Source organism: Neofelis nebulosa, chromosome 11 (assembly GCF_028018385.1).
Source record: "Neofelis nebulosa isolate mNeoNeb1 chromosome 11, mNeoNeb1.pri, whole genome shotgun sequence".
In the NCBI taxonomy this organism is placed as follows: Eukaryota; Metazoa; Chordata; class Mammalia; order Carnivora; family Felidae; genus Neofelis; species Neofelis nebulosa.
In genome coordinates this window covers 53,370,075-53,388,335 of record NC_080792.1, presented here as the reverse complement: position 1 = coordinate 53,388,335, position 18,261 = coordinate 53,370,075, and the positions used below count along the sequence as shown (strand labels likewise).

The window sequence follows — 18,261 nt, the reverse complement described above, 5'->3', positions numbered from 1 at the left end:
GAACTCAACAGAACTAAATGTGGTTCATTAGACACTCTGTAAGTCACACTGGGTGATTTCTAAAGCCTAGTTTAAAACCATCCTACTGCTCTAGAGACCACAAAGCTCTCATCAAACTTTAGTAAGGAAAGGGTGAAAGGTCCAAAGTACTTAATATATCATAATAGCTTCTACGTATCTTAGGAAATGCAAAAATATTTCTTCAGTGGAAGGGCAAAATATTATGTAATTTTGACTATTTCTAAGTACTGATAATAAAAACTCAATAATATAAAAATCTTAAGTATATATGCTGACAATATATATGCTGATAATGTCAAAACCTCCAATGTACCACATTTAACTAAAGACATATTAGAGTTCCCATCCTTATTAAAATTCCCAGCTCCCCATCAAAAAAGTGAGTAAGGTTTTCTAACCTTTCAAAGTCACCTTGCCTTGTAAATTTTGACAACCTATACACAGCCCAGTTGTTAAGCTGTTTAGAGGTCATTCCTCTTCCATTATCTATTACTGCAACGGCAGGTTTTCCTTGTGTTTCATCAAAAAGCTATGAAATAAGTTCACAAAGACAGGAAAAGTCAAATCAATATTAAAACTATAAAAAGTTAAACATTAAAGAAGTAATTCAATGGGCTCACTCACACATTGCTGGTGGAAGTGTAAATGTATTACAACTTTCTAAAAGGTACTTCAGCTATATAAGTCAAAGGCCTTAGAATTCTTCATGTCCTTTAATCCAGAAATTCCATACCTCAGAATTTAGCTTAAGGAACTAATTAGATACATGTACAAAGACCTATCAATCATGCCAGCATTCCTCACAATGGCAAAAATACAGAAAAAAATCTAAATGTTCAACAATAGATTACATAATTTATCATATAACCAATAAATGAAACTATAACAACATTATACTGCAGAATATTCATATGACAAATGTCTACAACGGACTGTCAAAGGAAAGTAGAAGATCACAAAAAACAAAATGTAAGCTATGATCACACATACATATATACATATATGCATAGAAAAAAGGGCACATAAAAAATTTTAACAATGAAGGGACATCAAATAATTATTTCTACTTTTAGTTTTTGACCTTATTTTCTAATTTTTCTACAATGAACTTACGGTACTTCTATAAAAGGAAAAGTAAAATTTCTTTATAGTATTATTTTCTTACCAATTTGATCTGTATTCTTCTAATACCAGTGTTTCGAGAAGTAGCAGACAATGAATTGTCAATTAATTCGGCAAGAGCAAATGCTGGAAGAGAATGAGAAGACATCACTGCTTAACTTTTCCCTCCCAAATACTTCATTTAAAAGTACAAAGTAAAAGAAACTCTGAAGTACCTTAAGCCATCACTTTTATTTTCCAAAGAGCTAGAATTAAAGTATTATCCTGATCCTAATGATATAATACATAATAAAGGCATCATCACCAATCACCACCGCATAAAAAAGCAGTCATCAACCAGTACTTGTAAGGCACTAAACGGCATGAGTCAGCCAAGCCATGATTCCTGGCTTCAAGGAGTTTATAATCTAAAGACAGACATACAGACATAGAAGACAAACAGAAGACCATAACCATAAAATCAAATACTAGTTCGTGGTATGTAATACATCATGCACAAGTCAAAAGTAAACACATTTAGAGATGAAGGGGCAAATCTAAAGCAACTATAAAAGTGTCTATTAAGAACTAATTTAGATATGGAAATCTTGTAACTAACAGCAACTTGTCAAATGGCAGAACATGTCTGTTTAACAGAGAACTGCTAATTATTTCCTACAACAACCAAGCTGATATTCAACTTCTTAATGGCTCACTATTATCACCTAATATTCTCTTTTCTTCAAGGTCACTACTAAAACTATTTTCCACTTTTATTTCCTTAATTAAAAAGGGCAACATACCAAATTTATGTCTCTTACTTTCCCTGAAGCATAACCCAACACTATAAATTAATCCACAGAGTAGCACCCCAGCAAGCATTCCAAAGTCTAAACACTTACAGAATGGCTATGTTTATAAACTACAAAGAAGTTACCACAAATCAGATTACATAAAAGGATATGGCCAATGGTAATGTCTAGAAAATGGAGGAGGAACATTGTAAGAAATGGGAGGAAAAGAAAGAATTAAGAGAAATTTGGAGGGAAGAATTTGTATCTGCAGAAATATGAATGAACAAAAGAAAAAAATTCAAGATGGTTTTGAGTCTTTGCTCTAGAAGACTTGATAAATGGTCATATTTACCAGTAAGGAAAAATTTAGAGGGGAAGGAAAACAATCATTCCGTTTTAGCTGCAATGCGCCACCACTACTACATCAAACTCAATGAGTATAGGTGGCCCATAGGGAGCTAGAACAGATACTTAAGAGAATAAAAACAGCCAGAGGTAAGGATTTTTGCTTCACTGACAGAACAGTTAAGGCTTGGATCACTTCATTAAGAGAAAAGTATAAACAAAGAGCAGCATGACTTGAAGAAATATCCACTATATGGTCAAGGATAATAAGAAGCACCACCAAAGGCCAATGAAAACAAAAGGAGGGAAAGACCTAGGAATGTAAAGTCACAGTAATCAAAGCAAGAACTTAAACAGGGAGACTTTCTTTTTCATATGACAGCAGGAATGATGACTAGCACAACTAATCTGGAAGGCAATTAAATTTATATCAAATCTTGAAAATGAACTACCTATTCACTCTATAATTATATATTTAGAAATCTATCTCCAGAGAAAGAATTACAAGTTCATTCAATATGCAAGTATTTAAACACTACTTTCAGCCATTATTCTAGGGATAGAACAAAACAGACAAGAGTCCTAATCTTGTGGAGTTAACATTCTAATGAAAAGATGGAAGAATCAGGGCGCCTGAGTGGCTCATTTGGTTAAGCATCTGACTTCAGCTCAGGTCATGATCTCACTCCTGGTGAATTCAAGCCCCACATTAGGCTCTGTGCTGACACCTCAGAGCCTGAAGCCTGTTTTGGATTCTGTCTTCCTGTCTCTCTGCCCCTCCCCTGCTCACCCTGTCTCAAAAATAAACAAACATTACATTTTTTTTTTTTAAAAAGATGGAAAATGATGAGAGAGATGGAAAATGTAATATAATCATAATCATGTTAGAAAGTTGTATACGTGATGGAGAAAAGAAAGAGCAAAGAGACTAACAGTAAAGGCACAAAGGAAATACAGTTGCAATCTTAAGCAGGTTAATTTTTGTTAAGAAGGTAATAAACAAAACTTCAAAGAGGTGAGGCAATGAGACAGGGCCTATCTGGACAAAGAGTATTACAAGCAGAAGGCCCTAAGCTAAGTATAGAGCTAGAACTGGGGTAAAATGAACAAGCAAAAAGAAGAGTTGAGACAAAGGCAGAGAACTCACAAAGCAGAGCTACAAAGGTCATATAGATGATTAAAAAGACTTCGGCTTTTATTCTCAGTGAAATGGGGAACCATCAGTGTTTTCAGCAGAAGAGTAACACAATCTGACTTCTCAAACCTTACGTGGACAGGCATGAAAAGATAGAGATGAATTAAGAGTTCACTATATAATCTAGGTGATGATTCCTCGAGATCATGTTTAAAGAAACAAACTGTCATTTCTAGATACACACTGAGGATAGCGCCAACAGAACTTTCTGACAGACTGAATGAAAGATCAATTTGATTTTTGGCCTAAGCAACTAAAAAAAACAGCAATAATCAATTTGGATGGGAAAATTATGTGTAGTTAGGATTCACTGATCAGATCAGGGCTCCCATCTTAGGTTTTCTAGTGGAGATAACATATGGGCAGCTGCACAGACAAAACTGGGATTCAGGAGAGAAGTCTGACATTATTATCAATATTTAACTAAAAACTACCATTTCTATCACCTCCATTTAGGAGTCACTGCCATAAAGACGGTATTTAGAACAATGACATTGGATAGGATGACTAAATAAGATAAGGAACCAAGGAACTAAGCCCTGAGGCACTTCAAGATTAAGAAGGTTGAGGAGGGAGGTCAATTATATCTCAATTAAAGAAAAAAAGAAAAAGAAAAAAAGAAGATGGAGAGAGAAGACTACAGAGAAGACAGTGAGGTAGAAACAAAATAGAGTATGGTTTCTCAAAAGTTAAGTGAAGATTATTTTACCAAGGAGGAAAAAGTGACAAACTGTCAATGCCTTGAGTAAAATGGGAACTGAAAACTGATCATTGGATTTAGTCACTGGAGACTTTCAAAGTGTAACTACAGGGGCAACTGGGTGGCTCAGTCAGTTGAGCATATAACTCCTAATTTCAGCTCAGGCCATGGCCCCAGGGTTGTGGGATCAAACTCCCTGTTGGGCTCCTCACTGAGCATGGAGCCTGCTTAAGATACTCTCTACCACTCTCCCCTGGCTCGCACTCTCTTTAAAAAAAAAAAAATACAAGAGAGTGAAAAGGAGAGAATGGGAAGAGGAGCGACACTACTGACAGTAAATACAGTCAACTCTTTTAAGGAGTTTTGCTGTAAACGGGAACAAAAACTGGGCAGTAGCTGGTGCAAGTAAGTATGATGTTTTTAAGATGGGAGAAATAAGACGGTAGCTTTCTTGTATATAATGAACATCAGAGGTAATAAATATAACGGTTAGGAGTTCAAGTTCAGTAGTTCTTCCTCTGCTAGGGTTCAAATCCTGGCTCCAACACTTATTAGTAGGGTGGCCTTTGTCAAACTACCTAAAATCTCTTAGCCTCAGTTTCTTCTGCAAAGTAGGGTCATTACCTAACATTAGCTACTACATGGGATTAAGGATTAAATGAGATAATGTTCATAAAGCATTTGGCACAGAGCCTGCCACTGCAGCTGACAGTAGTAATACCAGTACTTCAGGTGAGGATGTGTACAAAGATTTAGACAAAAGAATATTCAGTCATGTGTCACATAAAAAAGACTAAAAACAACCTAAATGTCTAACAGTAGAACACTGTTCAAAGAAATTTATGTAAATAATGTATAAACACTAAAAACAAATATACACTGACATATATATTAAACATGTTCATTTTATTTTAAACAAAAAAGTAGATTAAAGAAGTATGTACCATATAAAACCACTAAAAAAGTTATGAAAGGGTCTGAAATGATAAACACCAAAGTGTAAGTGGTAGTTATATCTGTGTGGTAGAGATATGATGTTCTCTATGTTCTCTTTACTTATCTATGTATTCTAATTTCCTACAAACTATAATGCATACAACGAGAAAAATATTTTTAATAAGTTTGTAATGAATATCTAAGTAGTACTGAACACATTGGCAGGATCCAGACAGAAAAGACTCTCTAAATCAACTGATTTATATAAAGGTCATTAGCAAACAATCCAAAGGTAGGATAAAAGTGGTGAGAAGTAATGGTAGAAAGAAACAAGAAATGGAGACCAGACCAAAAACCACTTACTTGTGCAGTTCAGGTATACAAATTTGTAACATAAAAAAAAATTTTTTTCAATTAGGAGAGGTCTACAGGAAGCCAGGAAGAATAAATCAGAGTATACAAGAGATGGAAAGATATGTAGGTACAATATTTCTTATACGTTAAAGTGGAAGACATTGTAATACTAACTAGATTAGTTTTAAAAGAGAGGTATCTTTACTCTGAAGAAGACTTAGATATAAAAAGAAACATATTGTGATGAAGAGGTTGAAGCTAGGAAGTTCACAATGACCAGTCATATCTTCTAATAAAGTAGAAATAGAATTTTTAAAAAGTGAAGGAATGCAACATGTGGTCAAGGGATAAAGTATAGTAATAGTTTGTCAAAATTAGTACAGATGTAATACTTACGCAAAGGATTTTGTCCTTCACTTGCGTAATATTCATACATGCCACTTTTAACCAGTGTGTCATAGTGAGGTAGGAAGTCAATTCGTTCTTTTGTAGCTGTAAGTAGTAACTGATTGACTGACTGTAGCAGGTATAGAGTGACTCCATCTTTAACAGTGTCATCTGTAATTAAGAAGTAATAACTTAAGTGCTACACTAGTATCAGAAACACCATGAATTTATAATTCTGAATATGCAAATTATATCTATAAGATATCTTTAGAGATGGTACAGGCAAACCCTCAAACAATGGATCTATCTATAAATTCAGTTGTGTTTTATTAAGGATAGTACAGTGGAATTGGCCCAAATATTTCCACTCATCTACAACACTCAATTCTTAATAAGTTAAACTATCGCAGGAAATCAGACAAGGAACTAAATTCAAAAGGAATCAAGCACGAAAACTGGCAGGTCCTGGAATCTAATTGGATAAAAAAAAAAAAAAAAAAAAAAAAGATAGTGGGGGACACCTGGGTGGCTCAGTCAGTTAAGCGTCCGACTTCAGCTCGGGTCATGATCTCACGGTTCATGAGTTCGAGCCCCGCATCTGGCTCTGCGCTGACAGTACAGAGCCTGGAGCCTGCTTCGGATTCTGTGTCTCCCTCTCTTTGCCCCTTCCCCACTCACACTCTGTCTCTCTCTCAAAAATAAACAAACATTAAAAAAAAAAAAAAAAAAAAAAGATAGTGGAAGAATCTAAGTTGGCGTGAATTAACTTCTTGAGGGCCCATGTAAAAGAAATGTGGCCAAGTATTACACAACATCTCATCTTCTGCAGCCGTAAATGACAACTATTTTTCTATAATCTTGTTTGAAAAATATGACCTCTACACAAACTGTGTACATATAATCAGTTTCCCCCTCCACTCCACGAAAGTAACCAAAATTATCAATAATTTTAGATGCTTATCTATGTAATAAAATAGTTACTGCCCTATAATATACTAGAATATACTAAATATAAAAGCATCAAACACTGCTTACCAAAATTATCACAGGTAATTTCTTTCCTACTTGTTGTTGTAATAACAAATTTCTCTTCAGGTGAAATGCCAAGTGTCTATCCAAAATAATAGGAATAAAATCAATTATTACATAAAGGAAATAAATACATCATTCAAGTTCATAAGAATATGAAAATATTGATAGTATATCATAACCCTGTAACAATCACTGTATTTGCCTAAGAAATGTAAGTCTTAATATTTAAAAATTTTTCCTTTGCATAATTAAGGACAGCTCTACCTATTAATTACCTATTTGCTTAACAAGGTCGTTTTTTCTTCTACTGGCATATAAAAAGCCACCTAGGAACATGATGATTAGATGGAATATTTCAAAAGAATTTTAATATGAGCAGGGCCTCCTAGGCAAAAGGCATGCTATTTCATGTCAACACATAAGTAAACTCATTTGAAGGAAGCATTAACACTTATGCTCATATAAATACTTAAATACACAAAAAGTACTAGAAAAAAGGAGAAGTTAATATTTATAACACAGAGGTAAGGATAGCCATGCTATGCAGGATTTTCCGTATTAAAGAATCTCTTTAATCTATTATAACCCCTTCCAAAAGAGTAACTTTAAAAAATTAAGGCAAATTATAAATTCTGAGAGGGAATTCCAACAGGAGACAAAGAGCATCCTTAGGAAACCAAAAGCCTTCCTGAAACAAGATGAAGATCAACAAAGAGAAAAGAACAAAAAATCATGATCAAAAGGAAAAAATACAAATGAATGACCAATGAACATACAAAAAATAGACATTTTACAACTGATCAAAAAATGACAATAAGAAAAATGAGTTAACATTTCCATTAAAATTTTACATATCTTTACAATTAAAAGCCATATGCTCTTTCTAAAATTAAACAATACAACAATGTATAGTTAAGTGAAAAGACTGACTTCTGCTTTGAGTAATGATGGACTAATCTTAGACCAACTTTGCCACCAGGGTGGGACGGACAACTAGACTGATGATACTCACTCAAATCTTCAATAGCGATACTAAACCCTTATTGGTTCCCACTGAAACTTGTTAAAGCACCAACTCCTTATTCTAAACACTGACTAAAGGGAAAAAATAAAGGGGCGCCTGGGTAGCACAGTTGGTTGAGTGCTCTAGATCTCAGCTCAGGTCATGATCTCATAGCTTCTGAGTTCCAGCCCCTTGTAGGGCTCTGTGTTGACGGCATGGAGCCTGCTTGGGATTCTGTTTCTTCTTCTCTCTTCCCTTCCCCGCTTGTGTGCTCTCACACACTCTCTCTCAAAATAAATAAACTTAAAAAGAAATTAAGGGAAAAAACACAGCATTTATCCTGCCTTTTTGGTACCAACTGTATTTAGGGGTAACCAAAGAGCTCTAATTGATGAGGCAAAGTTGTTATGTAGAGAATTCCAGCTAATAAGTACAGGAGGAATGGCAATCAAAATATCACCATTAATGGATGAACTATCAGATCAATTTTGTTATGGAGGGATCCAGGTGAAACCACCTGAATCCCACCTGAATGCTAATATGATCTTAGCACTGCTAAGAGTGGGAGAAATATTCGTTTATTACATGCCTCTTGATACAATGTAACATAAAGTACCAGCACCACCTACCTATGAGGTATTCTTTGCCTCCATACCTCAAAGAAGTTGAACCTAAATTTTGCTTATAAACCTTTAAAAATAACTTGTTTACAGGACATATGGAGATAGAACAAGTTAAATTACACCATGAAGGAGCACAAATCCATAATGTGCACTATTCAAGAAAAACCTGTTTGATTTCTTCCACAGGCAAAGGTCAAGAAAAACTGAGAAATTGGGGAAAGACAGTTGTGCTGAAATGCTCTAAATTCATAATATAAAAAAACAAATTCAACATGAGGACCCTGATGGAATCTTGATTTTAAAAAGCCAATTATAAAAAGACATTTTGAAATAATCAGAGATACCTGTATATGAATAAAGCTATCAGACAATATTTTAAGATGTTAATTTTGATGGTGTGATCACAGAAATCCATGTGAAAAGCTAGGAGTAAAGTGAACCAAGAACTGGAATATGCCACAAAAGACAAAAATGATACTTGTGTGGTAAAATACTTGGTAACTGTTCAATCTGGATGATGAGTTAATGTGGGCTCATTATACTATTATCTCTTTATGTTTGAAGCTTTTTGTAAGAGAAATGTGTAACATAAAATATACTATAACAGACCAGTGGAAGAGAACAGTGGATCGTGATACAGACCCACATATATATACATGGAAATAGGAAGTGACATTATAAATTGGTGCGGAAAGAATAATTTCAATGAATGATACTGAAACTAGATAACTGCATAAAAATAGGTAAAATAAGATCCCCATCTTAACATACACAAAAAGAAATTTCAAGAGAATTAAAGATGCTGTATGTTAACCCAAATTTTAGAGGAGAACACAGAGGAATAATTTTGAGAAGACAGAGAAAAGGATTTCTGAAAATATACAAAAAGTGCAAGCCATAAAGGAAAAAATTAGAAAATATGAAGATACACTCATCCTCACTAGTAGAGAAATTAAAGCAACTTATTCCCATGAGGTCGGCAAAAATTTTAAGTCCTGATAATATAAAGCACAGGCCTCCACACAGGGAAACTGTTATTACACTATTAATAAATACACTATTTATACACTATTAATAAAATGATAATTAGGGTCACCTGAGTGGCTAAATCGGTTGGGCACCCGATGGCTGAGGTCATGATCTCAGGGTTTGTGGATTCAAGCCCCACACTGGGCTCACTGCTGTCAACACAGAGTCCACTTTGGATCCTCTGTCCCCTTCTCTTTCTGCCCCTCCCCCACTCATGCTCTCTCAAAAATAAATATTTATTAAAAAAAAAAAAGACTCATAATCAATACAACTATATTGAAAAGCAATCTGGGGGTGTCTGGCTGGCCCTGTCTGAAGAGCATGTGACTGATGCTCTTGGGGTCGTGAGTTCAAGTCCTATGTTAGATACAGAGGTTACTTAAATAAACTGTAAAAAAAAAAAAAAAAAAAAGCAATCTGGTATACTTTACTAAAATTAAAGATAATCATATCCTATAGAATTCCACCCTACGGAAATGAAGCTATGGACATAAACTGATGGGGAATAAAACTGTACTTGTTTAACAAATAAAAACTGGCTTTACAGACCTTTATTAGTTTTGTGTAATGAGTCTTTACTTTTTAGTTCACTACTACTTTATTTCTACAGTGCCCAATTGCTAGATCATGTGCTTATGTACCCTGCAGAATAAAGTCTGTTCTTACAGTTACTGAAAAACTATGTGCCAAGTTGAATTTTTAAGATTTACGTGCATCTGAATTATATCTAATAATTCCATACACTCTCTCCATTAATCTGTTATTATTCAACTAAGATACTAAGTTTTTTGTCTTCCTTACCTATAATTCTGTATATGAGAATTATTTCTTGAAATCATAATTTTTCTCAATATTTTTAAGTCTTTGATATTTGGCAAATATAAATTACATTTTTACATAATTCATTATGCTTTTATGCAAGACGGTGTATCCTTCTCTCTCTATATTTTTAGTCTAAATTCTATCTTATCAAGACATAAACTAAGTCTTTCATGTTTTGTATTAACCTGGCCTTGAATACAGATACACTTACTCTGCCTTTCCCTATACGAAAGCAGAATAACATTCTATTTGGGCAAGAGACTTGATTAGGGTTTTTTTTGTTTTGTTTTGTTTTTAATTTTTTTTTTTCAACGTTTTTTATTTATTTTTGGGACAGAGAGAGACAGAGCATGAACGGGGGAGGGGCAGAGAGAGAGGGAGACACAGAATCGGAAACAGGCTCCAGGCTCCGAGCCATCAGCCCAGAGCCTGACGCGGGGCTCGAACTCACGGACCGCGAGATCGTGACCTGGCTGAAGTCGGACGCTTAACCGACTGCGCCACCCAGGCGCCCCGGTTTTTTTTTTTTTTAATGTTTATTTATTTGAGACACAGAGAGACAGAGCACGAGTGGGGGAGGGGCAGAGAGAGAGGGAGACACAGAATCAGAAGCAGGCTCCAGGCTCTGAGCTGTGAGCACAGAGTCTGACACGGGGCTCAAACTCACAAACCTTGAAGTCATGACCTGAGCCGAAGTGGGTCGTTCAACCGACTGAACCATCCAGGCACCCCTAGGTTTTTTCATTTTTAAAAGAATACTTTGATCCCATCGTTTTCTGGGTTAATTGGTAAAGCAGACAGATCTGCCTTTAATGGGTAATAAAAATTACCTGCCTTCCATCTCTTTAGGTCACCTTCAAGCTACCTGTTGTCCAACCTTCCTCAAAAGCCAATTTTAAACTTTTCTTAACAGCTAACTAAATTGAGTCCATAAAGTCTTCAAATACTTTAAATTTCATCCATAGATTAAGTCAGAAACTACATACTTCGACCCATTGTTCTGAAACTCTGCAAACTAGCCTTTAGTTTGTCCTTTGACATTATACCTAATGTGCAGGTTTTGTCCCTGAATCAACAACAGACCAGTAACACCCATACTGCACGTGAGTGAGAAATTTCTAAGAAAAAAAAAAAGAAGAAGAAAATTTGAGGAGTGCCTGGGTGGCTCAGGTGGTCAAGTATCCAACTTTGGCTCAGGTCATGATCTCACAGTTCGAGAGATCAAGCCCCACATCGGGCTCCATACTGACAGAGTGGAGGCTGCTTGGGATTCTCTCTCTCCCTCTCCCTGCTGCTCCCTGACCCATGCTTTCTCTCTCTCAAAAATAAATAACTTAAAAAAAAAAAACTTAAAAAAATCCGAGTGGTTACTGGTTAAAGCAGCTTGCATTACCCTAAATAACACATACCCTACCTTGCATTAAAGGAAATAAGCAGCAGCCTTTCCTCTCTTTAAGGACGTTGTCCGTATTATGAGGATTCGAAAGGAATCTAGGGAAAATTATTTCTCAAATCAAAGCTTTGCTTCACTAGCAAATGGAATGTTTTCATTTTATAGACACTGTAGTTTTTCTATCAATTATCTTTCCTTGTTTTGACCTCTAAGAAACTCAAAGCTGATTTCAAGGCTAAGCAATGGTGGAAGATATTATCAAAGTTTATTAACTCTCTTCAGGTTACTATTTTATTCCTTCCTATACCCACTTTTGCTTCTTCTTTTAATCTTCTGGAAAAATAATTTTTTTTAAGATTTTAAGTAATTTCTACACCCAACTTGGGGCTCAAACCCACAACCTCAAGAGCGAGAGTCACATGCTCCACCAAATGAGCCAACCAAGCACCCCTCATCTTCAGAATTTTTCTAAAAAAATTTTTTACATTTACTTTTGAGACACAGAGAGAGACAAAACATAAGTGGGGGAGGCGCAGAGAGAGAAGGAGACACAGAATCCAAAGCAGGCTCCAGGCTCTGAGCTGTCAGCACAGACCCCGACGTGGGGCTTGAACTCATGAACCGTGAGATCATGACCTGAGCAGAAGTCAGACACTCAACCGAGCTACCCAGGAGCCCCCCAGAATTTTTAATATGTGTACCCTATGTACCAAAATTTTTTAAAAGTAAGAGAGTGATTCATTTAACAGCTATAAACTAACTAGTGGTAAAGCTCCTGGCCTCAACAAGCATACAGATTTTTTTAAAGTATCATGGTAGAGTAACAACGTATAGTGGAACCACACAAAGAAAAAAGTAAACATCTCCTCAAAATTGGAGATGGAGGGGAAGGTTTGCATACTTGGGACTTAATGTCTGGATATATTCTGAAGAGCTAGCCAAATGAATCATCTTCTATGATTCTGCAAGGCCACAAGGGCTCAGGTGAAGTCAATAGCTGCATATCACAAGTGTAAGGGATTCTTCCAAATCTATTCCTTCCTTTTTTTTTTTTTTTTTTTCCAACTTTCTTCTTTCCTCTTGACTGCGCCCTTCTTCCACCAAGTGAACTTTTGCCAAATAACAGTTTAGAATACATAATACTTTTTAGCACTACAAACACTTATTAGTTCAAGTTTTAATGAAAAACTTTTACTTAGTGCATTATTTTGCCTCCTCCCCAACAAGGAAAATAAAGGCTGTAGTAAATAACGTGGGCACTGTGGAGATTTTTTTAAATAAAAATACAAGCTTCAGAATCAAAGAGACCTAGATTTAACCCCAGTTTCACTGCTTATTAACTGTGTAATCTTGGACTTAATTCAGTAATTTAATGCAGTTCTTCATGCAGGTAATGGAGACAAGGTTATGGGATTAGGTTACATAATCTAATGATGCTTTAAAAAATAAATTCTGCGGGGCACCTGGGTAGCTCAGTCGAGTAAGCGTCTGACTTCGGCTCAGGTCATGATCTCGCAGTCCCCAAGTTTGAGCCCCGCATTGGGTTGTGTGCTGACAGCTCAGAGCCTGGAGACTGGTTCAGATTCTGTATCTTCCTCCCTCTCTGCCCCTCCCCTCCCCCAAAATAAACAAACATTAAAATTTTAAAAAAATAAATAAATTCTGCAAAAAAAGTTAGCCTTCCATTCTTTTTCCTTAACTAGTTCTTCCCTCTCCCTCTGATCAAATTTCACCTTTGTCTCTTCCAGCAGAAAAAAGTGGGAAGGAGGAGGAAAGAATTAGTCAAAAGAAAGATTTTGTTTGGTTTTCAAATTAAGATACTGAAGGAATGGAATAAATATATCTATTCCCTATAACAACTTAATTTGAGGCAAAGTGGTATAACAGAAAAAATATGGGTTCTGGGTTTGAATCCTAATTCAAGACTGTACTGTTCTACTTAAGGGAGTCACCATCTCTAAAAGTGAGTTATCACTTCTGTAATAATACTTCCCCTAAATAACAGTTAATGACACTTTTCACAAGGGAGAATTTATTTCTAAAGAGGGAGTGAATTAGTACAATGTTATTGAAAACAAATCTGAAAATACCTATCAAGAGCTTTAAAAATATTCCTGACCTTTGATAAAGAAAATTCACTTTCAAGTTTCTAAACAAAAGAAAAAGATATAAAACACGATGTATTCAAAGATGCTTATCATGGAATTACTTAAAATTGAAAGTAACGTAAATGTTGACAAAAAGAAGGGATTTGGTTATGTAAACAGTGGTACGAAACAAACTATTTCAAACTTTGATTATGAAGACTTGCATTAAAATAGAAAAATGCTGACAATATTAACTGAAAAAATAGAATGCAAACCTGCGTCACAACAATAAAAAAAATAAATAAAAAATAAAAAATCAGGGTAGGGTTATCTGGGTGGCTCAGTCGGTTAAGCATCCAACTTCTGCCCGGGTTATGATCTCTAGGTTTGAGTTTGAGCACTGCCTTGGGATCTGTGCTGACAGCTCAGAGCCTGGAGCCTGCTTGGGATTCTGTGTCTCCCCCTCTCTCTGCCCCTCCCACGCTCGTGCTCTCTCTCAATAAATAAATGTTAAAAATATTTTTTTTTTAAATCGGGTAAGGATACAAAAAAATAACTCCAAGTGCTACCAGTATTTATAAATGTTATAGTAAAGGTTTCCTTTTCTCCCCCCTCTGTTCCATATTTTCTTTAATGTGCCGATATTTTTAACAATAAAAATAATGAACATAAAGAGTTCCCTTTTTGTGGAATGGTTTTGGAAACATTCATCAAAAAAAGATGAGCATTCATTCGGTTTTCAAATACATGGGAATCTGCTACTTCCAGGCACGGAATGAATGCACCGTTTATAATTTTGGCATTTGCCATGTGCCAGGCACAGTTCTAGACACTGGGAATACAGCCGTGAACAAACCAAAGTCCTTGCTCTTAAGTCGCTCTTATTCTACAGATATTGATTTCAATTATTTCAGCAACTACACAGAGTTGTGTGTCTAGAACAGTACTAAATCACCAGCCTCACCAAATTAAAACAATGCTTCAACACAAAGTTCTCTTTCCTTGGAAGCTAAGTAGCTTTGTAGCTTAAAAAGAACTTCATGTGGTTAAAACAGCACAGGGCTGTATCCTTTCTTTAAAGCTCAGGCACCACCACCGCCACATATCTAGAAGACACTTGACAGTTTAAAGTAGCTTTTCCTACACAATCAGTAATTTTTAGAGCAAACTAACACAGTCGAGATACATATACAAATATATATAGTCACACATATACACATCTCACACACACACATACATATATACACTGTATATACACACACTATATATATAGTGTGTGTATATATATATATATATATATATATATATATATATATATATATATATATATATATATATATATACATACATACACACACACACCCTTCTTTGATGTTTCACAGCTACCCACAGACACCTTTCGAGTTAGTTCTAAAACTCTCAAGGGCTACGGTTCAGAGAACCAGAAGGGCAGCTCCACCTGCGAAGCTAACTCGGACAAGTGCTTCCACCAGAGAAAGAAGGACCTTGCCAGGGCGGGCCCACAAACCTCCTTGACAGGACGACCGGGGAAATTATTGGATCATTTAATGAACCTGAGGTAAACCGACTCCAGGAATTTCAGAACTCCCAACCATCGCAAGTCATAACAGAGCCATCGGGTTACAACTCTGTTCTCTTTTTTAAAACAAAAAGTTCCTCACGAAAGAGACACAGTGACTTTTCCCTCCTGGAAGATGGGTTTAGAGTACTAAGGGCTTAGAGTACTAAGGTCGCCACGGGCCAATTAAACGCGAGGTTAAGAAATCCCGGGCAGCGAGGGCCACCCCGACCCCAACCCCGTAAAAGGGCAGGGGGAGGCCCACGGAGTTGCTGGCTCTACACTCCCAGGCCGAGGCTGGGACCAGCCCAAGGCTTCCAGCCGCCCGGCCACGGGCATGGCGGGCACCCGGCAGAGAGAAGCCAAGGCCGCAGAACTAGGGCCAGGTGACAGGTTTATTGCCCTTGGTGAGCAAGTTGAGTGTCTCGTCACCTTCCCAACCCAAACTCTACCCGCGCATCCCTCCTCGGACCCTTGGCGTACCTGACACACAGAGGCGCGGAACCTTGCGTAGTCCGAGCGCTCCTCGACCTGCAGCACCCGGTCCCCGAGCTCGGACTCCTTTTCCCGCCGGTCAAACAAGTACACCGTCCTGCAGCCGTCGCCTCCGCCGTCCTCTCCAGTTCCCACCGAGGGCCCGCCGCCGCCCGCCGCTGCCATATTGGGGGAAAGGAGAAAAAACGGCAGCGCCGGCCTCTACCGCGGCCGGCTCGGGGCCGAGGTGCAGGCTCCGCTCGGCGCCTTTAGCTCCAGCCCCCGGGGCGGCGCGAGGCCTCTAGCCCGGCGCGCTGCAGCTCCTCCCTCAGTGGCGGAGGCGGCGGCCGAGCAGCGCCGGGCGCGAGGATCACCCGGGAACCGATTCAAACGAGCTCCTGCTCCTGCACACGTCACTTCCGCGGCCCGTCGATCCCGGGGAGAAGGGGGCGCGCAGCGCGCTCTCCGTATGGCCGGGACCCGCGCCCGCCGCCTTCCACGCGAGCTTCGCAGTGCAACCCACGACCAGGGCCGCCGCCCGGACTGTGGCGCAGGAGGAAGAAGGGCCTTTCGCGGCGCACAGGAGGCGGGGCGAATCCGGCAGGCCGCGCGGGCGGGGCGGGGCTTCAGCGGCTGCCTCCCTGGACCCGCCCCTTTCGCCCTCCAGAAGTTGGGAGGGAAGCGCGGTTCCTTGTGGGCGCCTGCGCTCTGGGGGGCGACCCATTTCCCAAGAAGGAGAGCTAGTGCGGAGACCTGCGGCAGGGGTCTTCCGAGTGGTTGTTTTCTCCTGGCCGAGAATGGCCTGGTACATTCCCGCCTCATCGTGACCCCGACCGACTCTCCCTGGCCTCGAGCTCCCGGGGCTGCGGCGGTGGTGCCCGGGCCAGGGCTGCGTCCTCTGCGCCCTGGTCGCCTGAATGCGGAGGCTGGAAGAGGTCGGGCTGGCGGGCCTCTGGCGTCGCTGGGTGGGATTTCCTACGTAGCGAGCACGTGTGTCCCCACGCGGAGAAAACAGACGCCCAGGCACCTACGCCACCTTTTCCACCCCATTTGCTAGTGGTTCTTTGTGGGCTCCAGTGTGGGCCACTGAGACAAAGTTGGTCCCTGAGAACGTCCGAACCTAGGTTCTCTGACGTCACTGTGGCCTTCCCTCAGGCAGCCTCTGAGGGTCCCGAAATGTCTGCGATTCTAAACTTTCCCACTGAACTGGCCAGACCTTCACGGCAGCGGTCTTGTTGCCAAAAATTGTGAATGAGAACACCTATGCCAAAGGATTAAGTTACGTAATTTTAGCAAAATGCTTACCATATAGTCTGCTTTCATAAAAGTCTTTATTGCCTTTCATTAAACATGCTTACCGCCGGTAGTGCCCTAACTCAACAACAAATAAAAATGTCATTGTTGGGAGGACTCAGTCATTTATTCTCCAATTCTTTTTTTTTTTTTAATTTATTTATTTTTGAGAGAGAGAGAAGGAGACAGAATCTGAAGCAGGCTGCAGTCTCTGAGCTGTCAGCACAGAGCCTGCAGGCTCCAACTCACAAACGGTGAGATCATGACCCAAGATCAAGTTGGACTTTGAGCCACCCAGGCGCCCCTACTCTCCAATTCTTAAAAATGTTTAGTGAATATTTTGTACTTGAGAGTGACATTTAAATTCCCAAATCCCAAAGTAGCAGACTGGGATTTTTCAATTCTCCAAAAATTTCGGGTAATTATTTAGTATATTTTCCGTTTTACTAGGTTTGGAAAGATCTTCATGGTTAATTATATAGATGGATTATTATCATTAGTGTATGTTATAAGCTTAGATTTGCTTGTTCCAGAATCTTGGGGGAGGGGAGTGGCTAGACTTACGATATTAAAGGTAGAACATAGTACGAACAAGAGTGTGAAGGCATGTATGTTTGGGGAACATAATTAGGACTGGAAGTGGAGAGAATAGAGCAGTAGATAGTGGGAGATATAGTTGGCAAGAGGCAAGTTGTGGCCAAATGCCATTAATGTTCTTGAAGGGAGAAGTAGGAGAAGGCAGACCAAAGTAACCTCTAACTCCTATGGGATTTCTTTGATGTCATGTTTTACTTCACAAATTCATGTGAACTATTTCCTTCTATAATGTAATAGTCTTTGATTTAAATATCTCGAGAAAAATACAAATTGAATAAAATTCTTAGCTAATGGGTAAAACAAATTGCGTTACTCTTTCATCAAATTGAGATTAGGGCCGGTTCATCATCAGGGGAGTCCCATTTCTCTGTACAGTATAGATATGTGGATACAAGCAGAAACTCTTTTCACGTCTGTAGAAGAGATTTCAAGATAATTGCCAAGAGGAGAAATACAAAACTGCCAGAGAAGTGTACTATAATATTATGGGCAACTA

The 18,261-nt window shown here is 38.5% G+C and overlaps 1 protein-coding gene across 2 annotated transcripts in view; it reads right to left on the bottom strand.

The window, feature by feature from the left end:
* SMCHD1 (structural maintenance of chromosomes flexible hinge domain containing 1) overlaps window positions 1-16,181 on the bottom strand; it is a 235,126-nt gene extending 218,945 nt beyond the window's left edge. For both annotated transcript variants that reach the window (XM_058692578.1, XM_058692577.1), the window contains exons 1-5: window positions 15,885-16,181; window positions 6,869-6,944; window positions 5,843-6,004; window positions 1,187-1,269; window positions 420-550 (exon numbers count right to left, since the gene is read on the bottom strand). In XM_058692578.1, coding sequence (XP_058548561.1) covers window positions 420-550; window positions 1,187-1,269; window positions 5,843-6,004; window positions 6,869-6,944; window positions 15,885-16,061 — 629 coding nt within the window. In that variant the 5' untranslated portion in view covers window positions 16,062-16,181. The remainder of the gene's footprint in view (window positions 1-419; window positions 551-1,186; window positions 1,270-5,842; window positions 6,005-6,868; window positions 6,945-15,884) is intronic.
* Window positions 16,182-18,261: the final 2,080 nt, after the last annotated feature.